Source organism: Sorex araneus, chromosome 1 (assembly GCF_027595985.1).
Source record: "Sorex araneus isolate mSorAra2 chromosome 1, mSorAra2.pri, whole genome shotgun sequence".
Taxonomy (NCBI): Eukaryota; Metazoa; Chordata; class Mammalia; order Eulipotyphla; family Soricidae; genus Sorex; species Sorex araneus.
In genome coordinates this window covers 56,480,018-56,507,420 of record NC_073302.1, presented here as the reverse complement: position 1 = coordinate 56,507,420, position 27,403 = coordinate 56,480,018, and the positions used below count along the sequence as shown (strand labels likewise).

Below are 27,403 nucleotides of genomic sequence, written 5' to 3'. Positions count from 1 at the left end.
TACTCTCAAGATTGGAAAAAGATGAGAGGATACTTGAGAAAAATAGGGATACAGCAAAGGTTATCTCTAACCCATAATACATTGCAAGGAAATGTCTGAGAATTAGAACATGCAATAGTTCTATAACTTGTTTATGCTTGAAGTCACAAATGTTTTCTCTCAGTCTCTGTTTTCCTCCCATTCCACTCCTTTTCTCACTATGGAGTTCACCAAAAGACTTTTAGAATCTGAGATCACCGGTAAATGAGAAAAATTGTGAAGACTTAGACATAAGAAATCATAAAACTAAACTTACTTTTGAATACTGAGTACAAGCAGTCTAACTGTACTAACATGGGCTACCAGTTTTATTAGTTTTAACAAAAATCTTACTCATATCTCAATAAAAGTGAAAAATAATTTTCATGCAGCTTTACCAAGGAAGGCACCAAATTCACTGGAGTCAAAAGAAAATGTAAGTGCCCCCTATGCCCTGTGATAAAAGAAACCAAGCCTTTTTGTTTTCTGTCATCTCTTTTACACATTTTAAAAATTATCTATTTTTATTTTACATAATATGAAGCACACAAAACTTAAAAGAGCCTCAGGATGCAGCTCAGCAGAACAGTATTCGTCTTGCAAGCGTGCTATCTTGAGTCTCTGATCCCTGGCACCACAAAAACAGAAAGAAAAAAGAAAATGAAAATAAAAATACTAGATAAAAGCTTTGATTCATTAATATTGGTTTTGAGACACAGAAAAGCTTTTTTTTTAATTTAAAGAAAAAGTCTCATGATCAAATTAGAAAATCAGAAATTGCAGCAAACAGAATGGTGAATCAAGCTGTAGGTTTTACAAGCCATCCAAAAACAAATTCTTAATCAGCGCTGAGTCATTCTAAACTTAGTAATTGAAACAAAATGCAAGATAATAAATTACAATGCCTCAGGTGAAAAGGAATTGAGGCTCTCATTATTTTGCTGAACATCTCTGTCACTAAAACACACACAAACATACTTGACACCTATACCATTACTTCATCTCATATTTTCTACAATAACCATAGTGATGTTTATATAGCAGAAGCTATGAATATATATGCATGTATGTAGAATTATGTAGCTTATTATACATGTTAGTATGTGGGAATAACTACATTTGTAGGTTATAAGAAAATTCAGAATGCTGAGTAGATACTGAGTTCACAATACCCCTCAACAGACGTGTGAATCTGTTACCTAAATCCATATATATACACACACACAAAACTTTGCTCTTCATTTTCTTATCTGAATTGCTATGATACTATCTATTTTACTTATTCTTCAACATTTTTAATTCCATTTACTAATGGTTGGATGCTTGTAAGTCTGTGAATTCACTTACATTTTTGGTAGCATAGATTTCTGCAGAACTAGTTGTTTAATGGGCTATTACTTAAAGATTCTCTCCAGAAGTTATGAAAGTCATCCTTAGTTTCAGGAAAAAATAATTCAATATAAAATTTCAGTGATCAATGCTCAAAAAAAACCTCCCAGAACAAACAACAACAACAACAAAAACCCTGTAAGAAAAAATAAGTCCAAGAAACAAAACCTAAGAAATTCTTACAAACTAAGAGCATGAAATTCAGTCACTTCAATTCCATTCAGTATAAAACAAATCATCCATACTGGTCACGCAGACAGTTCCCTCTACATTCAAATTATTCACTTGAAGATAAGCTCCCACCAAATTCTTTAGGGGTTTAGTTAATTTACTGCACAGATATGGCACGTCTGTTGTAATAACAGGTAGGATGTATTGGGGTCGACCATTTATCAGAATTAGACTTCTTTTCTCAATTCACAGTGAATTATGCTGCCTACATGACTCCTCTCTCTCTCAGAGCCTGCCATCCCCTTATGGCCCCTAATGTGGCAGGCAAACAAAATTGACAGTCTCATCTTGTCAACAAGGGGCGATTCTCCTGAGAAGCCATTTAACTTTGCCGAGGAAGCAATGTATTAATGTGCCTGTCCCAGGAATGTTAATCATCTTCAAGCTTCCGACCTAACTTTGACGTGAACGAAATCACCAAATTTGTTTACTAAATGAATCGTAATATGCTAATAAGAAAGCATGACATATATGGAAGAGCCAAACAGATGGTTTGTTTACTCCACTTTGCAACTTTATAAATGTTGTAACTCTGAAGATGTTAGTGAGAATTATTGGTTTGTTGGCAGAAGCAAATGTGTCTTTCGCATACTAAATCTGGCACTACAGTTAGAAAACAATTTGTCATTGCTATGGAACGCATAAAAAATGTTAATGTAGTGATGGCATTTGGGAAAGCAGATTGGTAGATGGAAATGTGTATGCTGGGTGCTCAGGTTAAGTGTAGAATTGCTATTCAACAGCCCCGTTCCCTAAACATTTTACTTTTGAGTTGTATCTGACACATAGAGATTTCTCAAAAGTCCTGATTATTCAATAGGTACCTGTTGCACTGTAATGTGAGAGGACTGTTAACACTGTGAATAGGATTATGTTTTCACAGCATTTAAACTTTTCTCCTATCAGGCAGCTCAGCTGGTGTTCCGTTATTACTATTGTTGGGCAAGCAAAAGCAAAAGCATGATCTCCAGCATCTTTTAAGAATTTAAATAAGGCTGAGCAACAATAATTTTGAGTCTTGGATTTCATCTGGATGAACTAACAATCAAGTTTCTTAACAGCTGTTTTAGTCTGACTTTATATAGAGCTCAGAAGACGTATCTCCAAAGTAATAGGAATGTACTTTTCTTTTGGTATTATTTTTTTCCTGCCACTTCCACTTGAAGTTTTCTAATCTGTACAGTATTGAACAGTTACTGTTCTGAGATCTTTTTCAAAAGCAATAGTTTCAGAAACTAAGCACTTAAGTGTTTTACATTTAAAAATGGTTATTATCTTTTAACCCTATTAACACTAGGGTTATATGAATTCCTCAAGGGAGAGAAAGGATTTTGCAGATAACATTATTTAGTGATGGCTTTATCTGGAATTAAATTTATATTAAAAATAAACTATTTAAAACACATGAACAAAAGGAGTGTGCAGTATCTAATTCATGCCAGTTAATACAAACTATGAACCCAAATACAAAAAAAAAAAATCAAGTAGCCAAACAGTAATGAAAGGCTACTAAATATTAAATTATCAAAAAATTCAGATGATTTTGGAAAAATTCTTTTTACTTTCCTAATTTTAATTAACCACTAACTCCAGTTTCTTAGTCTTGGATCCCCTATTGAGACTACCACTAATCTTGTGGGATTTACTGGGGCATCACCATTGAGTGCTGAAATTTTTACCCATCCACAGAAGAGAAAAGAGAGAGCAAAGTGATCTAAAGAAACCACTAAGTTCATCTGGCTGTTCAAGGATCACTTTGGAGTAAGAAACATTAGCGGTTATCCCAGCTTGGCGCTTATATCTCATTTGAAATATCTCCTCATTCCTGACCAACAAAGAAAATTTCAATAAAGTACTTTTACTGGTTTAACAACAGTGAGCTCCTGGGATTGTCAAAGTGCTAAGCCTTTTCCAAGGAGAGAAGAAATCAGCAGCTCAAATATAATTAACCTTCCATTCTCAATGCAAACTGCCACGCACAGGAGCTCTGCAGTCTATTAGTGAAGTTATAATGGCCAACAGGCAGAAGCAAAATTGGTCAAAAAGTTGGCTGCTGCTGTCATATTTTTGGAATTATGATTAATGGCACTAATAATGTGGATGATTACTGATATGTGTATCTCCAGCAGTTTATCATATTGCTCTGGCTGCCTACGTCCACAATAAACAGGATGCTATCATTTACCTCTTTATTGAAGGCAATCCTTCTCTTGAAGGAGCATATTCTAATTACTTCGTAATGTTTTATGTCTTAAACATTTTGCAGCTCTGGACCTTGCCAACTGTTTTGTGTCTACCATTGATTAATTACTGAATGTTTAATCAAAATTTAGAACCTAATGTAGTCATTTACGAGCATACTGCAGTGCCAAAGTAGTTAGGCTTTGCTCCCAAGTTTGGAGAGTGTTGGGTTCAAAATCAAATCCCAGCCTTCTATGAGAATCCAAGAATTTCACCTTGGGTGCTCTGAGGTTGCCAATTCTATCTCTGCTGATGAATGGAGGGCAATCTAACTACAGGGTAAATAGCATCTTTACCTACCCTCCCCTCACTGGATTTTCCTTTTTCCCAATTCCCTAATACACAGAGGCCCAGTATTGGCTGATTTTGAGAACAAGAAAGACCTCATGAATACCCCTCACAAGAATATAGTTTTGAAGTGGTTAAACAAGTGAAAAATAATTTGCTGGAACAAATACATAAGTTTTTTTTTAATGTGGATTTTTTATGGTACTGTCATACAACCATTCACCGTTGAAGTTAAGTGTTTTTTTAATACCATTACTGAACTGCTGAAATGGATGCTAATATAGCTTGGAGTGCTAATGTCAAGTCCTGGTAATAAAAAAGATAGACTGCTGAATGAAATAATTTCAAGTAAAAAATAGAACAAAAGTGCTCTCTCTCTTGCTCTCCACTTTTATTGAATTGGGACTGACTGAGCCAATTGCTTTAGAAGTCTGTAAAACACAATTACTAGTGAGCGCACTGACCCACCAGTGCCCCCTCGGTGACAGAGTAGACTAAAAAGGCAGCAGAGTTAGCGCAGCTTCTCTCAGCTAGCTGGCCATCAGGCCCAAGAGGCTTCCTTCTGAAGGGCTGTTGTTCTCATTGCTCCAATCAGTCTCTTTTTAACTTACAAAGTCATGTAATTTCCCATCAATGTGATGAAGTAAGTCCATATATCACTTTCTGAGACGAAGATGTCTACTTTGGCAATTAAGAATGATGTGAGTTTTGATATTATACATAAACACACACTATATATATACACAATACATATATTGTGATGCATTGACATTACAATGTTAGTATAATTTGGGAACAGCCACTCATAATTCAGATTGATATATGCCACAGCAAAATTGAGGCATCACTTATGTATGTACATTGAGGCAGATTTCCTCTCCACCTCCACCCCTGCCTCAAAGGTAAAAATAATTAGAGCAAGCAAAAAAATAAAGAATTCAACTAGAAGTGAGTAACATTTTCCCCCCTAGTTAATAAAAGAAGTAATAAACTCCATAAAGTACTAGAGTTAAGATCACTAACACTTCAGGCATAACAGCTTTTTACCAAGAATTTACAACTCCTGTTTTAATTCAAGCAGCTTATATTAGGGCATAAAATCTAGGTATTTTAAAGAGTACAGTTTTATGTTAAATAACTGAAGAAAAATTGTCCATTCCTAAAAAGTATTCTTCTCAGCCTGATTCTCTTTGCTGTGTGAAGACAGATTAGCATGGCACTCAAAAATTAAAGTTACTAAATTCATTTTTTATAACATTGTAATTTTTGGCAAGTGCACACTCCTTTCATATTGTGCCACATGCACTTATTTGAAGTTTGTGAGAGTCTTAGGGTAAAAACATTAAATTATTTCTTAGGCTTTAAAAAAATGTGTCAGTCCAACCCTCACTTTGAAATTTCCACAGAGAATAAAATGTCTCTGTTCCTCTTAGCATAACAACAAATGATCACTTACAGTGAGAGGCTGGTAGAAGCCTTTCACTTAAGAGATAACAAATTTTGGCAGGATTGATACAAGTGCTAATAAATGCATTCATGCTTACAACCCACTTCGTGGTGGGAAATCTTAGACTATGGCTTTAAAAAGAAAAGACTTTACAAAAGTGAGTATTTTAAATAAATAATTATATGTGAGAAAGGTTCACATAAATAATAAAATGGTAGTAAACCAGAAGGAAGTAGAAATTAGGAAGATGCCCCTTTCAAAGTTGTGCCATCAAGTGAAAGTACTGCCTGTGTTCAGAGCATGCATGCTGCTGTATTATTTTTACTTGAATTTTCGAGCAGTAGCTTGTTCCTTTTAAAGATGGTAAGAGTAAAGGAATCATAAAAGCATTATGTTTATGCAATAGACAATATCTAAGTGTAGGAGGTTCAGTACGTAATTCCCACCAATAGAAATTTGTAAAAATCTTTTTGCGTCACGAGAAGGAAGTCACTTGTCCACTGTGGAGTTGCTGTGATTTGGTAAGCAGTTTTGGGGAGGATGGAAGTTTGTAGTGAAAGAGTGAAAGGTCAGCAGAGGCTTAAATGAGCTTGTCTTACATCCAGCCAGGCCAGCAGGAGGTCATTAGGAAGATCCAAGGCACACTTTAGGCTTGACAGAGTCTCTCCCCATGATACAAGGAGACCGGTTTGCTCATTGCTCTTCTCCCAGTACATAAAAAGAACCCCAGAGACAGGAATGACACTGAAGTTTATCTTACTACCAAAGTTTTGCTCGAGGAGGGCACAGCTAGCAATTACTCAGAGGGGGGATTTATTTTGTTTGTTTGCCTTTGATGGAAAGTAATGGAGATAAGTACAAAAGACCTATTGATCTGTTAGCTCCATTGTGAAACCAGAGTAATGGCATGGGGGCGGGGGGGGGGGGGGATCTCTTAGTGCTTGAAAGTCAGGGAATCCCTGCATTTTTTAAAGGATTTTGGATAAGGGAAGCTGCAGTTTGACTAGAAAAAATTACAAAAAATGAAATGGCTGGTACTGAGAGTGTTCTCTTTTTATACGCATAGTAGATTTACACAATGGTACTTCACAGTTAATTACACTGGAGCACTAATAGTTATCTTGAATTGGTGCTAAGTGAATCATTTTGTGGTGGTATAGTCTTGTGAAATTAAGTATATTTATTGGAAATCTCTCTTTTGAAAAGTTCTCTATAAGTTTCCAAACATTGGGAATAATGGAAAAAATGGATGTTGTTATGCTGAGAAGGTGATAACAGGAGGCAGGTAGCATGTTTTCACATCTTCACCTCTGCTGTTAATGTATGCAGTGGCTCATCAGAGGTAGTTCATGTTAATTTATTCCTGCACACCTGTACAGGGCTGGAAGTCAGGTAATCAGATAAGCAAAAACTATACAGCTCTGCTTTTTTAGCTACAGCTACCCAGAGGCCTATAGAGGAACAAATTTAGTTCTGGAGACATCAGCAGGTTTTAATAAACCAAATACAGATGTCTTACTCCATACAAATCAAGAAGTTTACATGCTTCAATCTGGACTGATTTAGCTAGCAATCAAAGAGAAGGTTGACACTGGATTCAATGGTTGCCTCATATGTATTTATAAATCATTCTAAATAAATACTTTGTTTTAAAATGTATTCACGGGGTTGAATCACCTTTCCTACACCTTACAGATCAAACATATATTCTTACCTTCTGATGAAATTTATGATAAATGTTAGCAGTTAGTGGTCACTATTCTCAGAGAAAGAAAAAGAGTATATAATTCTTATAAGATTGAAAAATGAGAGAGAGGCATGGGGCTACAGAAAAAACCTCAAAAGAATTGGAGTGTATTCCTTGAATGTGGGAATCCCATGGTCTTCAGGGGTAGTTCCTGAGCACTGTCTGTGTGGCTGAAAAATTCAACCCCCACAAAAATCAACAACACATAATATTTCTTTTTGTGCAAATCATCTAATGTCTATGTAGAAAACCCCCCATTTTAGTTGAAAGAATTTAAAAACTGCCGAACACTAGAACATATATAAGTAAATCTTAACACAGTAGCAAATAATATGTAATTTTAGGCATGAGGAAAGGTCATTTTTATCTGAATAAAAACCAAAGAATGGTGCTGAAGTGATAATAGAGTTGGTGGGGCACTTGCCTTGCACGTGTCCGACCTTGGTTCGATACCTGGCATCTCACATAGTCTCCCAAGCCCTGCCAGGAGTGACCCATGAGTGCAGAGCTGGAAGTGAGTCCTGAGCACCACTGGAGGTGACCCTCCCTCCCCTCCAAAAAAAACCCCCAAAGAATATAGTTTACAAATAGACTTGCCTTATATACACAGGTGGGCCTCAGCCATTCTATTCTTCTGGAGATTAAAATTCAAGGCAGAGGATGAGAAATTACCCAGCCAATACTGACTGTGATGTTGCCTTCCTAAAGAATTCTTTCTTTATGATGACCGTGCACTCAAAGCTAGTTAGGAATACAACCAATGCACTCTTCAAAACTAAAGGCTAGATTCCTATTCCCTGACACAGTAATATCTTAGTAACAGAAAAATCACTATATAAAATGGGATGGAATAGAAGGGAAGATGTTTAGAGTTCTCCAGGTTTATAGAATACTGTCAATAAACACTTTTCACCTTACAAATCACCCATGGTATCATAATAATTTAGAAATAAATTTAAAACTCCATAATTTAGAACAAAAAATTCAGTTACCTTGTTTTCCAGATAAGTTAGACTTTATGTAACATTAATTTGTTCTTTGTCATCAGTATGAAATAGTTTTCATTATCAAATTGATTATGTTCACTCATTCACAACTAAAGTAAAAAGGTTGTCTTTGACACTATGGTCAGCTTGCATAAACCTTGCCAAGTGTCACTATTCCCCTTTCTTTTGCTGTGATTTTGCACAAAGAACGTTCTTGCTCTCTGAAAAGTTTTTAACCTGATCTTAAAATCTGTTAAGACCAAAGAACTGGAAATCTCTATTCACTAACTGCCAGAACAAATCTATTTCTATCTTACTATCATGCCTATTTGAAGACCAGAAAAATACCCCTAGGCTGGAGCGATATAGTGGGTTGTATGTTTGCCTTGCACGAAGCTGACCTGGGTTAGATTCCTCTGTCCTACTCAAGCTACTGAGAGTATCCAGCCCACACCGCAAAGCTACCCGTGGTGTATTCAGTATGCCAAAACAGTAACAATAAGTCTCACAATGGAGACATTACTGGTGCCAGCTGGAACAAATCAATGAGCATCGGGATGGATGACAGTGATACAGTGTAGCAACTACCTAGAAAGAAGCAAGAAGATCCTTGTGTCCCTCCAATGTGATGTTTAGAGCCAAGACAAGATGGCTACTTTTGAAAACAGAAGAGAGTTATTCTATAAGTTTTATTACAGGCATCCTAGAAATTCTGCAGCCTTCTACACTTCAGTCCCCACTCAAAATCTTCTCTGATGTTTTGTTTGGCTCAAGAAAGACACTGTGGAGGCAAGAATGAATGAATTGAGAATCTGAGGAGAGGAAAGAAATAGCTCCATGGGCACAGATTAGAGAAAGGCAGAGAAGGATTTTTATTTGGGAAGGTCCACTGGTTCAGAGAAAGGTATGAAAACTAGTCTGCTTTACAATGAATTGGGGAAAAGAAGCAGGGACACACAATTTTTGAATTATTGTGACTATTACAGTGAAAATGAGGAGAAAAGGGAAGGTAAGTAAGATCAGAAATGTGATTCAAGGAGACTAAATTACTGAGAAGCATTAGTTGATGAAATGATAAGAAAAGGTTGAAACAGGAGTACGCTTATGTTTGTATGCATTCTGCTAAGTCATAAAGGAGAGGCTAGTACCCCAAAGCATTACTGAGTCTGTTGATTTGCTGGTAGCTAAACCTTTATCACATACTAATTCAAGCTACAGAGTCAACAAGAATACTTAAGGGAAAAATTGTCAAAATTAAAATAATCAGTATTTGTGTTAAGTTTTTAACTGGAATTAAAAATTTGAGTATTCTTGAAAAACTGGAATTTCAAGTGAGAATATAAACATTTCTCTACACAGTAGTTTTTCCAACTTGCTTTTCTTAATACATCACGTGACAAAATTGCCAAATTAAAAGGATTAGGTGTGATGTGATATTTTATCCAAATGAAATGCACCACCTGTCTTCTGAGGTTTTCAATCTCCGGTGAGTATGAACACACACGAGTGAATATGTGTAGTATTCTTCCCACCTAGAATATTTTACTTTTCCTAGACATCGGTCTAAACTTCTATACGGCTGGTCACCTGCCAAGCTCCTAATCCTGTGAATAAAAATGGAGACTGGAATATTCTTCCACTATCAATACATGTTTTTCATCAACAGCTTTTCAACAGTAACTCCTTATGCATTGGGACATAAAAACACAAGTTCTTGTGTTTCCTAGTAGCCTGACATAAATGAAAGCACAAAATTTTGGGTGCTGGAGCCTTTTGGTCTCAGAGCCATTTATTTCAGAGTTAAACTTGCAATACTCTCAACCAAGCAACTAAAACTGCAATAGGAATTCAGGCAAATAGTCTTAAATTTTGGCTTGTCTTCAAACATTCCATTTCCATAAATATTTTATGCAGGTTTTCATGAATCCTTTATTTTTGTTAAAAATGTCAATGCATTAACCTCATTATCACAAGTGTATTATTTTAATTGTAACAGAATGAATATCACAAGCATGAACAAAATGGGTATAGTGTAATATTTTATCATTTAAAGTGTAGCTGCACTATATGCCATAATCTGGCATCATCATCACAATAATTCAGAATTAAATAAAGCTTTGGGATTAAAACTATTTTTATAGAACTATATAAATGGAAGAGAAGTCATGGACATAGGGGAAGAGAAATCTTTAAGAGGATATATTTCTCTTCAAAGTATGCTTTGAATTATAAATAAGGCAACTGTATTTGTCAAAAATTTTATGTTTTCATGGTTGGGACTTTTGTATGTATAGTTTAAAAGAAAATTAAAAATTTTTAAATACTCTTTTAAATATGGCAAGTTATATTCCAGAGATAAGTCACTGCTTTTGAATGGTAGTTTTAATTGTATGTGACTTTGGTAATTTGATGCTAAGCGCCAGAACTAGAATGGTTATAAACAGTTACCACTCAATTTGTAAACCCTGTAAGTTATGTAGTGGTTATTTGGAAATTTCTTAGTTCTATCTATTTTGTTTTATCTATACTGACCTTTACTATATAGCACAATTTTCTCATATACATGCAAATTATTTTTTTCAGTGTTGAGGATCTAAACCCAGGGCTTCACATTCTTGCAGGGCAGGCATTCTACCACATCTCATATCCCTGACACCTCTAACAACAGTATTTTGAAAAGACAATGTAAAACCAAATCAACACTTCTAATAGAATAATACAAAGTTTTATTCTTAAAAAGGCTGGTGAGTAATGCAAATGACTTGTTCACAACCTTATCTTCACAAGGGTAGGATAACTGTGCTACCCCACCACTGACCACCTTGACACATTTCTATTTACATTACACTTTCTTTAAGATAGAAGAGAACACTGTAGATTTAAGACCAGCTGCTCCTATTTAAGTCCAACTATTTCAGAGCAGCAGCTACACAGCTAAGGTGTGATGTAATCTGAATACTGGACATTACATTTTGTTATTAAAACTATACACATGCCTTTTGCCCTCTACACAATTCCCAATAGATTATATTTTAGAGATGTGCTTAAGCACAGTGTGAAGTTAAATAAAAGAACCACACCACCACATCACTTCCCCACATAAGCAGTTACTTTTCCCCCATTTTCTTCTGATAGTTCCATGACTTTTAAAGAAGTTAAGGACAAACTAAATACTCATGTAAGAATAACATTTCTGGTTATACCTACGGAGATGCAGGCTGTCTCGATGTCCTGGACCTATGGTTCTTTCCATCCGTAAATTTCTGTTTCTATATTGGATAAATATGTGTGTATGAAGATAATATATTGATTTAATTAAAAGCCACAAGGCAAAGCAGAAATATAAATCACAGAAGCTGCGGCTTCTAAGTGAAGGTTCATGGGAAAGCAGGGAACTGTGTACATAGTTAACTTATTCACACCTAGATGCATGGAAAACATACATACACATACACATACATGGAGCACATAGAAAAAATGGCGTGCATTACTGAGTAAGATGGCATATGATTCTGCATGCTTAATCATAACAAGCATCAACTGCAACAATCCTTCACAAGCATGGCAGCTTGGTTACCATGTGGTCACTGTGCACAATCTTTAGAGTGCATCTAAAACATCAACATTAGACTTTTTAATGTTAAGTCAAACATGAAACTGGCACCCTCTATACCCCCCAGCAGGAGCAGCCAATGGAGATTTACTGACCTGTCTCTGCTTCGACGAGAGGGAAAGGCAGCATTGCAGCCAGCCACCGTGCACACGTGCATCTCTTTTAAGTGAACATTCCTGTAGTGAAGCTTCACACTGTAGGAGCTTTTGAAACTCTTCTTGCACACATAACAGATTTTGGGGTCCGGGCTAGAACACAGGTCACCTTCTGGGGAGAACTTCTGAGGGCTGCCGTAATTCAGAGACGACGTGAAACTTTCATGCAGGGCTGCCATGCCAGCACCCCCACCATTGTACAGTCCGTACTGGCTCATGTAAAACATGTCATAGGTTGGATCTGTAAATTCTTCCTTTACTTTGATGACATCCTGGTGAGAGGGATCACTGTGGTTCTCATCAGGCCTCTCACTGCCCATCAGGACTTTCTCACTCACTTCACTGTGGAGGTGCTCATCCCCTTCCATGGACTCCTCACCTAATTTGGGCTCTGAAGACTCAGACTCATTCTCATAATCCCGCTCAGGTTCTTGGTCCTCAGAAGTCATGCTATCAGCCCTTCTTATTTCAGTCCTTGAAATACACCGAGTTCTACTATGCTTAGAAAAGTCTTTCACAGACATGCCTGGACTCATCTCCTCTTGGGAGTGGCAATGATTGTCATGGCTCATGTCGTTGACCACAGCTCCACCATCGTTGGGATCATCATCTTCATCATCAAACTCATCAGCAGTGTCAATAATTTCCTTCTCTATCTTCACAGGCATGCTGGACTTTCGGGGTTTCTTCTTAGGTGCCAGGTCAGCACTGGGCTCATGAGTAGCCATCATCACTACTGGTGCTGCTGGCTCAGAGGGTGGTGGGGGATGCTGTTCTATGGCACCACTGGTTGGAATGATGGGACTGGTTGGGAGAGAGGTTGGAGGACTCACCATTTCCCCTGGAGTGAGTAAACTTCTATAAAATGGAGGAACTGGTTGGACAGTCTTTAGCCCAGAGAATACCAGCTGACTAGGGAGAGGATTCTGTAAGACAGGGTCTAGTGGAGGAGTGGTAAAACCCATTGGGGGCCTGCCGGGGCTCGTGAGTGTGAGATTTGATTTTGTACTTGCTATGACTGGGGTGGCAGCTCCTGATGTGGCCCGAATCAAATCTTTGTCTCTGTTGTTCCTTAGCATAGGCATGTGAAGACGAGGGTTAGGATTTGCACTGTGGCGGTTACGGCTTCGGAGGGAGCTAAATACCATGTTGCAGCCTTCAATGGTGCAACGATGTTTTATCTTCAGGTGAACAGCGTTATAATGAATTTTGAGAGTACCTTTGTCATAGAATGTCTTCCCACATGCATTACAGAACACTCTTCCTTTCCTGGAGGCTGATCCCATCCTTCTCATTCGATGAATCCGGAATGAACTTTTTGGGTGTTCAGTTTTGGTCAGATCACTAACTGGGGCAGAATTCTGAATGGGGGACACACAGGTTGGCTCGGTTTTGGGCTCCACATTAGTAATGCTGGTCAGGGCATTTCTATTGGGTGTCTGATCATTCTTATAAGGTGTGGGAGAGACTTCAGATTCACTGCTCTCATTATATTCATTCTGGGTTGAAAGGCTAGGTTCCCGCAGTCTCAGTCCTGGTTGTTCTAAGAGTAGCCCGTTGGGAGGCAATCCTAGCAGTGGGGCTGAGACTGGGTTTATGTACTGGAATGGAAGCAGAAATGCAAGGCTGTTCGGGATGTTTTCGAAGTGATGGATGCTGGAAGGGTTGCTGTTCTCTAGGTGAGCAAGAAGGCTGGGACTCCTGGTGCGATTATTGCTCTCTATGAAAGTCCTTATGTCTGAGTCTGTCTTTGAAGATGGTACAGCTACAGCCTGCCCTTCTTTCTCCTGAATTGCCATCAGCTCCACGATGGATTTGGTTTCTCCAAACCGTAGAAACTGCTGAAGGGTGATGATTTCCTCTTCTCGAGACATGATGGCCCAGCGGTCCAGCACCTTGCCGGCAGCATCCTAGAGGCCACATCAAAGAAACAACAAAGACAAACACAAGAACTTATTGATTGTGCATAATTATTCAATGCCATTGAAGGTGCTCTGTCTGTTCATGAAACATCAAGAGAGTGAGATCAGAAAACAACATGCAAGCACTGTTAATAAAAAAGACGACCAACCCACAAAGCAAACTCTGCCATGCAAATGTAGTAATTAGAGTCACAGTTAGAGAAACAGATTGAGTTTAATAATGTCAAAGCAAACAAAATGTAGACCACTGGGGCTCTGTGATCTAAAATACCTTCACTACTGCTATTTTAACAACAATGGTCTATATACTATGCAACTATTTAGCATATATTACTATAAATGTGAACTCTTGCTGTGCAACCCAGCCTAATGCAAAAAAATGATACCTTAATCTGTATTAAATAGTGACACCATAGGGAAGAATTAAGTACATTTTGTGAAATTTATTTCAACGTGAGCAGACATGACATTGGATTCAGTGATAAAAATTCCTTTAAATGGGAGCTATTATGTGAATTTCTCTATCAAAAAGATAAAGGAGCATTACTCTTCATACCCCTCCCATAATTGAGCTGTATTTTTTATTTTTTCTTTAATGGACATATTATAGTATCATTTAATAGCAGGCAGATACTATCATTTCATAAGGAAAAGTAGAGAAAAAAACAGTAATTGTACTTTTCCTGAAAACTGCAATCCTATGACTCAAAATTTGAGTTAGACTTAAAGTATTTGACTTTTTATTATCTTGTTATAAATGACAGTTATAGATATTTAGAAAGTAAACATGTGATGGATTTAGAGAGAATAAATGTGTAAAAATGTTGTCTCTTAACATCCTCCTCTGATGGCAAAGGGAGTCCACAGAGAATACACATCAGTAATCAGCAGACTATGTGTTGTTAAATATACATTAAAAAGCATTTCACACTTTCATTTTTTGCTAGTAACTATGAGATTTGCCTTGAGGTAGGACTTAAAAATCCTGCAATGTAATGTCAGGCAATCTATTTCAGCATGGATTGGGGGAAATCTATTCAAACACTGAAATAATGACTCTATCATATTCTGGGACACAGCTCTTCCTGCCAAACCAGGCACTCTGTATCCTTCTTGCTCCAAGCCTAATCATGAATTCAAGAAAGCTTAAAATCTTTAAAAACAAAACAAGATACTTAGTAATGACAAATAGAAAAAACATAACTTTTAAATGGAGAAAGTAGCAGAAACCAAAGTTTACATCACTATTGATAAGCATTTTTTTGTGTACCTCCTAGTAGATATACCGATAGGGTACATCACACCTTTCTGGGATGCTCTGCAAAGATCTGTAACTTCACGGTAATCATGAGAGAACTTACAAATAAAATGTAAAGAGATTTCTATAAAATGCTCACTGATACTCCCCAAAATGTTAAAAAGCTTTTTTTAAAAAATAATATAGCAAAGAATAATTACAGATTGGATGGACAAAGAACAAACATGTAAGATCTGAGGGGAAATAAGCACATTTGTGTGGGAACTGGCAAAAATTGAATATAATCTTTGGACTCTTAGCAATACAGTATCATTCTTAACTTATTGGTTTCAACAAATACACCCTATGAAAGATGCTGCATTATGCAAAGCAAGGTAAGGAACTGTGCTATGTTTGTAATGAAAAATTCTCTCCTGTAGCCAGCTCTGCTAAGCCCTGTGACATAAAATTCTCTCTGGATCACAATTGTGTGTTCTGACTCATCAATATTGGTTTGATTATAAGAAGACACTTATTATTCAATTATCTGACAAAAATTAAGCTCTGTTAGTTATGTGTTCTTTCTAATAATGCTCTATCTTTGTATTCTACCATTTTATAAACATGTGCATGGGGAGTATTCATTTCTTCATAAATTGTCAGACACAAAACTGGATATCAGATCAAACAGGATCACACACAACAATCTGCAATGGTGTATATACATGATTTCTGTATAGTTCTGGAGTCTTGCAACAGCCATTTTATCATTTAAAAAAAAGTATCACCCATAACAAATGGTTTCCCTTACATCATTTTTTTGGAATAAGGGAAGAAAGGGGAAATGTTGCTATTGTAGGTAAAGAAGTAAATTGTGATTTTTATATAGATTATCTCACTTGAAACCCATAATAGCTTCCAGAGCATTGCAAATGCTTAACAGATGAGAAACCAGAGGCAAAGAAATAGAAGTTGGTTTACTAAGGTTGCCAAGATGTTGAGTTGGGTCCAGAACTTGAACCCAGAAAATCTGACACTTTACTCATTGTACACACTGATGGTCATTGCTCTATATCAGTTCCCAGTTGAGCACACAGTTTGTGATAACAGTGAGTGGAACGTCTCCTCAACCAAACTGATATGTAAAGTACTATAACATCCTCTTCTGCATCGATTATCTTTTCCCACTATATCTACTTCATTTATTGCTCTCTTATAAGAGCATTTCTTTTTTTAATGAATTCAAATTTTCTTTTACTTTAAATGATAGCAAGTCAGAAAATTAAATTATTAACGGCCATTTATAAGAGCCTTTCATTGTGAATCTTTTCTCTGGCTGAAATCCAACTTGAGATGAGTCATTTCTTCTGGTTCCTCCCAGGTAGCCTATACCTAAATCTAAAAGTTAATAAAACACAGCCACCAGCGACCAGTATTAAAATAGACATTAGAAACCATTGCAACTTGTTTTTTCTTTTTGGATCACACCTGCAATGCACAGGGGTTATCCTGGCTGTACACTCAGGATTTACTCCTGGTGGTACTTGGGGGACCATATGGGATGCTGGGAATCGAACCCAGGTCAGTAGTGTGCAAGACAAATGCCCTACCCACTGTACTATTGCTCCAGCCCCCATAGCAACTTTTCAAACCCATCTGAGATATCTTCTTTCTATCACCTTCCTATCTCCCATTTGCCAACATACAAAAGTTCATATGGTTTCTCTTTTCTCCTTGGCTTGCCACAAAACCTGCTATTTCTAAAGCCACTGCCCTTTAGATCCTCTTTTAATCTTGAGAAGCCAAAATAAAGGTTGTTATGTTAAGCCACTTACTCTGGTAGAAGGGGTCCAGGTAAACAAAGATTTCTAATTTTGCTTGTAGTCTGAATCACAAAAGAAGCTTTGTTTATAGTGGTAACAGAAGGAGTGAGCACTTTATACTTACATAGAAGAACAACCAAAATATATTTTGCAAATAAATGTGATTTGGTATATGACAAATAACTACAACAAATACTCAACTGGAGTCTCTGCACCCATGTGCCCTCCAATTCAAGCAATACCAAGTATCACAAAGTTTTTTTCCAAAGATGCTGTAATTAATATTTGACCAAGATGATCTGTACTATTGCATTTCTAAATAAAACAAAAGCAAGAAATATAGCTGACTTTTTAATGCAACAATGAATTTGCAAGTTTAATGCTAGGGATGAGTATCAGTTTTAATACATGCTTGGGTAACTAACTGAAGGGTTCTTAGAAATCATCATAAGGAAAAAGAGAAGTACTGGTCTCATTTTTACGAAGATCACTGTAAGAGAAATAATTATGGCCCCTTGCAGTGATTCTCAAACAGTAGCTTGAGATTCCTTCTCCTGATAAAGCAGTTTCCATGAGTGGTCATGAAAATATGTTACTGAAAATAAATGGGTATTAGTTTGAGGGCTATTTTTTTTTTACCAGTAATTATAAAATGGCATTTGGAAATCTTTTGGACAACTTGACACTTCTACAGTAACTAACATAATGAATTTAAAAATGACTTGTTTTAATTTTATTTTAATTAAGAATTACTTCAAAATTGATTGGAGGTGAGGGACTAGTCCCTACTCACAGAGTTTAAGGATAGATCTAAATTCTAGTCCTCTTGGTCATGTCAAATAAAGTATAGAATAAAAGCCACAAAAAATATTATCACAAGAGCAAAGTAATAAAATAAAAGTCCAATCTGTTGGTCACCATGAACACCCTACAGGCTGAAGAAACCCATATTGAGGGTCTTATTTTGTGCATAAATAATAAGCTGTATCAAAATATACAACTGAACTCTTCTACTTCTTTCTCATTCAACTTCATAATTGATGAGTCAATTCATTTAGGCTTTTCCACTTGTAATCAGAATTTTACCTTTTACCTTTCATACTAGGTTTTCTAAGTTTAATTCTTTTATTTTGGAGATGATCCCAAGTGGTGCTGAGACCCAGGGACCCCTCAGATACTGATCTGGCCGACTGATTGGTGGTAATATGCACAGGCTTGAGAATGTGGCGCTACTTTAACCCTGTGGTGGGATTACCTTAATAATGCCAGTGATATTCAGGGACCTCCAGGACAGCCTTAGAGGTGCTCAGAGGTCCATCGGTACCAGGGATTGAATTGTGGTTGGCAGTCTGCAAGACATGCACCATGAACCCTGTAATATCTCTTTAGTCCCTGAATGTTTTAGAATTATGAGTAAGGAAATAGTGAGGTGGTATATACATAAAATGAAACAAACTATTGAGATATACTATAACATAAATGACTTTTATAATCATTACAAAGAATAAAACAAGTTTGATCCAAATGATGTATGTAAGAATACTTGCATGTAAAAATAAAACAAGTTCGATTCAAATGATTATTTACTGCTATTATCTCCATCATAAAACATTCTGGAAAAGGTAAGAGTGAATTAATAGAAACACAATTAGGGGTTTTAGGTAGGAAAAACCAACAAATTGCTAAAGAACATTAAAGAAATTTGGAGGGAGGGAATAATACACATGTTCTATATCATTAACTGCTAATATTTATGATGCTACAGAATGTATACTTAAAACTGGCATTTTTATTTTCTACAAAATATACCCCAATGAAGTAATTTGTATACTAGTATAAACTAAAAAGTAAATCATTTAGTTTCATGAAATATCACTCTTAACTCATCACTTACAACTTACGCTGTTTATAGACTGTCTTACTTCTTGCCTCCTCAATTGTACTAAGACCTGAGTAGGATACATGAATGAGTCCTCCATTTTCTCCAATCAGTAAGGAGACACATAAGAATGGGGAATAAACAACAGAATTTCTACTTTAAAAGATTTTTTTGTTAATAATTTATGTGCATTTAGAGTATGAAATTACTAATTTAGAAACAGCTTTACATATGTTCAGGAGTAAGCTAATACATAGTTTTTAGAGTTTGGAGACTGCTTCAAATACAGTTACACTATTATCTGGCAAGAATGTATTATACACATACAACTTCACAAACACTTGGAGAGAAAGTATAAGCTTATTTAATTTGCCTTAGCTTGTCTCCATCTATCATTTTGCTGGTCTTATAAATTTTAGGACTTAATTATCAAATATAAAATTATCGAATTTTATCAAAATTATCAAATATAAAATCTGGTATGTCAATTCAGGAGCAAGCATTGCAGTACTGTCATAGCACTGTCATCCCGCTGTTCATCAATTTGCTCTAATGGGCACCAGTAACGTCTCCATTGTGAGACTTGTTATTACTGTTTTTGGCATATAGAATACGCCACGGGTAGCTTGCCAGGCTCTGCCATTCGGGCGGGATACTCTTGGTAGCTTGCTGGGCTCTCTGAGAGGGACAGAGGAATCGAACCCAGGTTGGTGGTGTGCAAGGGAAACACCCTACCTTCTGTGCTATCACTCCAGTCCACGAGCAAGGTATGATATTTTATTTCATTAGTTAAAAGTTTTTTTTGTTTGTTTTGGGCCAGACCTGGAAGTGTTCAGAGGTTACTCTCAGCTTTGGTCTTGCAGTTTATTCCTGGTGATCAATGTTCAGTGCTAGACTGATTACAGGCCTCTTATGTGCAAAATACTTGCAACACCCACTGAGCTCTCCCTCTGGCCCTCAGATTTTTATTTTAGATGATGGTAATGGGGACTTTCCATCAACTTAACATATAATAAACTCATGGATATCACTTATGGATATAAGTGATATGGATATGGGGCTGGCTCTGGACAAGACAAAAGTGGTTTGGAATTTGAGAGAGAAATTCTTGTGGAAGCACACTGAGCACTATTTGAGCACCGTGTTGTTTTGTTTTTCTCTTTTTAAGAAATTTCCTTCATTTTGTTTTTGTTACCACACTCTAGACTCCACAGAGTTCCAGTGACAGAGATCATGGCATTAGGCAATGTGGGCACAACGCCAAAGACTGAAATCAAGGACTCCTGCATGTAAAGGCAGGTACTCCAGCACTAAACCACATGCTCAGTGGCTACCATACACAACTTCAAAGGAAAACATGGAAGTTATGAAACTTTGATTTCTTTTTTGTTCCCATTCTTCCACAGTAGTTACTTGCTTTAAAACTCAAATACATCCATATGCAACAGGTATTTTAATTTAAGTTGTTTTTAAATGGTCTTAAATTTTTCACTTAGACAAAAAGCTGAACTTGTCTGTGTATTTTCCATTTAGATCAGAGTCAATTACATTTTTTTTTGTTAGATGAGGTTTCTCTTTCTTTTATATGATCTGGCAATCTTAAGTATGCATGGATTTGTGTGTCTTTGTGCCTGTTGATGGGTATGGAAGCAGGAAAGAAGAGAAGCTGAATAAAAATGGAAAAAACTAAACAGAAAAAAACTAATTGAAAACAATAGATTCTGGGAAATTCTCTGGGAAATTTTTTAAGCAATGTTATGACAATTTCTGAGAAACACTTGAAATTATATGGGGAAAAAACTTGGCATACTTATTTGTTTTAGCAAATTTACATTTAAACACATATTTCTTGCAAGTACTTACTGACAAAACATGTAGCACTAGCACATACCATATACACTGGAGCAGTTTGGTCGTGTAAGTAAAATGGTATCATTCTCTACCAACAGCTCTTCTCATGTGTTTGTGCCTTCCCATATTTCAGGTTAATGTTTTTAGTTGGCCAGCTGAAACAACTACAACAGCTATAGGCAGAATGAAATACTTATTTATATCATGCACCAAATGGCTCAAATTATATTTTATTTAAAAAACAATATTAGTTTTGGGCAATGAATCCCCAATTCAATTTCCATGATTCAGAAATTTGTATTTTACAGAATTTTTAAAGAGCATCATTTTTACTTTTAAAACTGGTGCTGACCATACCATCTTTGTTTCTTTCTCCCCGTCTAGACCAGGGGTGTCATGTAAGAAATATACATCAAGAAAGAAAAAAAAATCCTTCCAAATAAGATCAAAATTTAATTTTTATATGCTAATGTGTATTCGAGTTCCAAAACACCACTCAAAGAATTAAATTATTATCATAGATCAAGTGTGCACAGTTCAAACTTGAAATGTACTAGTTCACTATAATTATAAAAGTTAATGCTACTTCACTATGTCCAAATTATAAAGAATGTTATCTTTCCTATTCCTTCTCTTTTTTTATCCCAAGAGTGCATTTTGTATGAATATCAAACTTTTAGAAAGAGCTCTCAGAAAATTTCACATTAAGGTACTTTTCTATCAAGATGAAAGCCTTTGTTAGCACACATGTTAACACTGGAATCTTAGCTCCATGAAGAATTCTCACATGTAACAATTAACTTTAAAAGTTGCTCCCTATGGCCACTCAATACCTCTATTGCAAACTACAACACCCAAAAGGAGAGAGAACAAAAGAGAACCCTGTCATAAAGACAGGGTGGGGTGGTGGGTGTTGGGAGGGATAGTGGGAACATTGGTGGAGGAGAATGGGCACTGGTAGAGGGATGTAAATGATCACTGTATGACTGAAATGCAAATGTGAAAGTTCATAAGTTTGGAACTGTACCTCACGGTGATTCACTAATAAAAATTTTTTTTAAAAAGTTGCTCTCACACAATTATGAAAGTAATCACATATGTACATTGAGATTCCCATTTTTTGTTCACTCTTGTACTTAAACTTCATAGGTCAGCCTAAGTATAACACAAGAATTTTTACCTTTGCAGTCTGAAGGTATCATGAGGTAAATCATAGCAAATTATTTGCAAATATGTACAAAGTTCAAAGATGTTTCTCCTTGTATGAAACTAAGAATTTATACATGACCCTTGACTGCAGTTTCTGACAGAGGAAAAAGCAACATGTAACTATACATGAAGTTTAGTTTTTGGTTCTGTCACCTGTTTTCCAACAAAATTATCTTTTACTCCTAATCCATATTTGAAAATGTTTTCACAGCAAAAAAAAGTCATTCAAAGAAAAAAAACTGATAAACCGAATAGTACTTCTTCCCCCAAAGATGAGCTCTTTAGCCAAAACAACAAACAGATTGGGAATTAATCTTAAATAATTCTTATGATTTTTAGAAAACACTGACTCTTGAAAAATGATTCACTTTGCTGTAGAATGTTCATGATTGTCGAATAGGTAAGAATATATAATTTATTCAGGACTATCACTTTTTTCCTCAAAAAAGTCTATACAAGCACTTTTATTTAAAAAATGGCAGTGATTATGATAGATACTTGGGGTTACAACATATTTAATCAAAGGAAGTTCCAGCTAAGCCCTATTGAAGGCCTGTCAGGATTTCTTCGCTGTACCAAGGAATTTTAGCTTGTTTAGCTTAAAAATCAGTCATAAGCATTTTCTCTATAGGCATTTGTTTGCAAATAAATAAAGCAGGTGCCTTGCTTTGCTATATATAAAAACTTTCAGGAGTAAATTACTTTCTGCAATGTCTAGAATTGCACTCCAAAGATTCAAAAATATTTTTCAAATAACATAGCTGTACTCTAAACCAAAAGTGAAAAACTCTTAAAGAAATGATGTTTTAATATTTGATAATAGTATCTTAGGAATCATTGAAGTTAAAAAAAATCACAAGTTAGCCCATATTCTTAGTGTACCAAACTTCAAGATAAAATTATCCATGAGTCCTAAACATTGCACAGCATATCTAACTTTATGTCTGAGTTGAAACAGAACGTAGTCCCAAATTTTAACTATACTTATTGTAAGTTATATATTTAGAGGAAAATAAAGAACGAATGGGAATGCATGTAAATTCAAAACTTGGTTTTGAATCAGTTGTCCAATGACTGTCCAATCAGGAATACCTATTTTTATTTCCCTCAGATTTATAAAAGAAATCTTAGTAAACTGTTCTAAGTCTTACTAAATCAAAACGTCATTATTTGACTATCTCTACCTAGACTCTGGATACACAAGTCATTTTGATTAAAATGTTTTAAATGCTTGGCTAGTATTTTTCCTGTTAACCAATTATCTTCATAATACAAATGTTTACAAAGTGAAAACTGCCTGTACCTAATAGTAACGGTATTAGCCCCTATTCTGGAGGCTTTTGTTGATGCCTGGAACCCATCATCAGCCACATGAATATAGATACTCATTTTTCTATATTCAGTTTTATTCATGTTCAATTCAATGATCAGTTCAAGTGAAAACTTTTCTTGAGAAGTAGGTAAATGAAAAGTTTCCTAGGGGCTTTGGAAACTCCCCAAAATCACATCAGCAGGGTATGTGAAAATTCTGTACTTGAAACTCAAACATTGCAAAATAAATATGTTTTTCCTCTATAAAGCTATGTTAGTATATATAAGTAAATGTCTGTAGCCTTCAATGATCTTTGAAAGTTAAAAGAAACAAAAGTATTTATACACAAGATGGCTCCTCCTCAATCCAGCCTGCTAAACAGATACAAGTTAAATATTTGGGGATGATCACTTACTGAGCTGATGGAGAGAAAAATCATGATTTTAGAGAGTAAAGGATTAGTTTGTAGTCTTCAGTGAAAATATTAGAAACAGAATAAAGGAGGATAGTTCCTGCAAGTGGTCTTCTCCCCCTACCTCCTCTTCAGACATAGCGATAAAGCCAGGATTCTAGGACACTTATAAATACACATGCTCTTCAATAAACAAAACTCACCAGAGCCCTTTACATCCTTCTGCTTTAAAGTCTATGTTTTCTAGCTTACCTCTTTTTACCACAACCAACATTCTGTCACCGAGTTTGCTTCAAACTATCATATATTTGGGGATAGGTTCTGGGACATTACATCTCTAGGTGCAAATGCCACAGACCTTGGCATTTCTTGATATGTTATCAAATTATGAGCAGCACAATTTTTTTCAAGATGAAGATGATTCTATACATCAGGTAAAAGGGGGGAGCCTTGGAATATTTCACAACCACAATCCCCAATCTTTCAAGTTTTTTATGTGCAACTACTATGGTCAATATTAGTATGTTAGCTGAGTTTCCAAAGCTTGAACAGACAATTCTACCTCATGTATTGTACTTTGAATTACTCTACAATGAAAGCTGATTTAACAACCCTAAGGAACTTTAACATATTCATTAGGATGTGAGGGAGTAGGGTGAGAAAGGGATGTAATACTCACTAAGCAGTATTCCATAAAACAGTGAAGATTGAATATTCCATAAAACACACTGAGGACTGAGTGTGTGATTGAACAGAAAGATGTATTGGGAGATTTAACTTTGTTCTTCTCTGGGTATAAGAACAGCAGTAGAACACAAAGATTAATTTCCTGCTTTAGCATTCATCAGGGAACAACACATTATTACTTGTAACACTTACACAAGACTGTTGATAGATACACTTTCCTTTGATTGCTCAGATTAAATGTGCTCCTTTAAAAGGCACCCCCCCCACACGTGTGTATAATTATAAATCCACATATGCATTAACAGTTTGTATTTCTGTACACTTATAAGCAGCTATCAATGTAGAAATTATGTTTTATTTGACTACAAAACATAAGTGATTTAGGGTTGGTGGGTGACTGAACAAATATAGATCAAAACTAGAATAATTAGAGTAAATAATCAATACATGTTACTATGACAAAAAAACCTCAAATTCAGAATAAAGGAGGAGAGGAGGAAGCGAGCATTATAGCACAAGGTAATAACCACGTCTGCATGCCTTAATACCCTCTTGTCCCAGCAGTCCTGACTTTCTAAGCAGCCCACTTCTCCACATTAATGGTAGTCATTTGGAGAGCAGCAAACGTGCCATTAGAAGCACTTTTACAAGTGTATATTCATCCACCAATTAGCTTAATGTGGCCGCTTTCTGCATATTTTCTATCCAGGCTTGCACAAATCTTATTAATATTTCCCCCTAGCGTTTTGACAGATTACCTTGTCATTACGCATCCTGGAGCCTTTTAAACAATATGGGTAAACTACTGTTTGTGAGGTTAATGACAATTATCCCCTAATTACTGCATAAGTCACTCAGTCCACTTTATCTCATAGGCAGGGTTCTGCTCTGTGTATCTGCCATTGTGTCACCATAAATGAATCTTGTATTGCTATGTTTATCTGCCACTGCCTTGTAAATTACACTGACAGAAGAATGAACAAATTACTGCATGTCATCACTTAAATACTGCTTCAGAAATTAAAAAAAATGCTTTGGCACAGAGCTTGTATTGTGATTTTAGCAGATCATAATTAGTAGAAACATATTTAATGTTTTTTGTTACATTTAGAGGCTGGGAAGTTAGAATTTAGTAGCACAGTCACAACAATGGCCCTGGGAGTGAGTGGAAGGTGAAAAGCAATGGAGATAAAAAAATAAAAAAAGGGTGAATACAGAAATAAACATACCAGTCAACCGCCTGAACACCTATTTTTTAACAGCTGACAGTGTTCTTGAAATACTTTCAAAGACTTACCAGTTTGAAGTCAAACTGAATGAGTTGGTGACGAACCACACTATTCAGTTGGTATATTTTATTTCTCTTTGTGTGTGGGGATGTGGGGGAGGGATTATTTATAATAAGTCAGACCTAAAACATAAAATCTATGTAACTGAGAACAGAAAATGTAATGAAGGCCACAGTCTAGGACAATTTCATCGATGTATTTTTAAACATTATTAAACAGGTTCAGAAACACTATTTCCAAAGTTGCATTTGAACTTGTGTACCAATGTTTACATCAATGAAATTAGGTTAGTCCATTGCTGCATTAGGGTGGTTACATCTGCTCTGATACTGGAAAATATGAGTAACTTAAAAAAACAAAACAAAACAAAACTGGATTGAGTCAACTCAATTCTTGGAAGAATTTGTTTTTAATCAGAAATCTATGATTCTGCAGATTATCAGGCAAATAATATTTGCATGAAAATGGGCAGAAACATCTGGCTGGTTTTCAAGAGATAACGGCCATCTAAAGATCTCAAAACACTTTGAAATGCTAAACATTCAAAGTGATTCCATTTAAATGACAGGAAGGTGGTTGATAACTAGCTACTGTAAGTAACTGGGCTACATCTGTAGGATGGCTTTCAACTCTCAATTAGTTGGGCGTGAAAAAGCTTGAATCAAATTGCCTTATGACAGCCATGAGTTTGTAAAAGAGGGCTCATAGCACTGTTGATAAAGCTATTTGATAGAAGCAGGCACGCACGCATGCAGGCACGCACATACAGTACCTCTTGGTGTAGCTGCTGAACAGACTGGAGGAAAAAGCTGCGGCAAAAAAGAAAGGAAAACATGAAAGCCATAGCTGACAGGCCTTGCCCAGGGGCCTCAAGGATTCTAGCATAACTCTACAGACTCGACTCCTATCCTGAGACTGATCTGAGCATCTCACCTGTACACAGTTAATGCAGTTTTAACTGTGAAAGAGCTGTAGACTAACATGAAGGCATAATACAGTGCTCTTTTCTTCTTTTAGTGTTATGACAAAGACCCAAGACTGCCATCATTGTGACAAACCATAAAGAGGTTAAACTTTTCCCCGATTTTTTTTTAAAAAAACTATACTATTAGTGATTTTTTGTTTTGTTTTTGGGTTATACACCTTGTGGTGCCCGAGACTAAATTCTGGCTTTGTACTCAAGGATCTCGCCTGATGGTCTCAGGGGAACATTGGAGGTGCTGAGGATTGAATCCAAGGGCTGTGTGCCAAGACAAGCACCCTACCCTACTATCACTCTGGCCCCGTTTATGCTATCTATGGATAGAGAGCAGAAGAAAGTGAATTCTAAACAATTACTTATTTTAGCATCAGACTTGGCTGTTCCCCTCACTGCCACCCCTTTTTTTAAACCTGGGAAACCTTTGTTAAATCCCTTTGTTCAAAATGGGCTAATGATATGCCCATTCTGGTTGCTGCTAAAAGGAAACACGGGGGATAAACTCTGATGTCACCTCAAAGATGTTGAGCACTGTTTTCTTGAGTTTGGAAAACCAGCACTGATTGCAGAAAGAGAAAGAAAATCCTAGAAAGATTAATATAATGCAAAAAGCACCTGGGTATAAATCAATAATTGAAGACAACAATTATTAAAATGAAGTGCAGAATTTCCCTACTCATTTTGATCC

The 27,403-nt window shown here is 36.2% G+C and overlaps 1 protein-coding gene across 1 annotated transcript in view; it reads right to left on the bottom strand.

The window, feature by feature from the left end:
- The window catches only part of BNC2 (basonuclin 2), a 477,043-nt gene that overhangs the window by 4,667 nt on the left and 444,973 nt on the right, over window positions 1-27,403 (bottom strand). Inside the window, exon 6 of the mRNA XM_055144211.1 lies at window positions 12,056-14,025. Coding sequence (XP_055000186.1) covers window positions 12,056-14,025 — 1,970 coding nt within the window. The remainder of the gene's footprint in view (window positions 1-12,055; window positions 14,026-27,403) is intronic.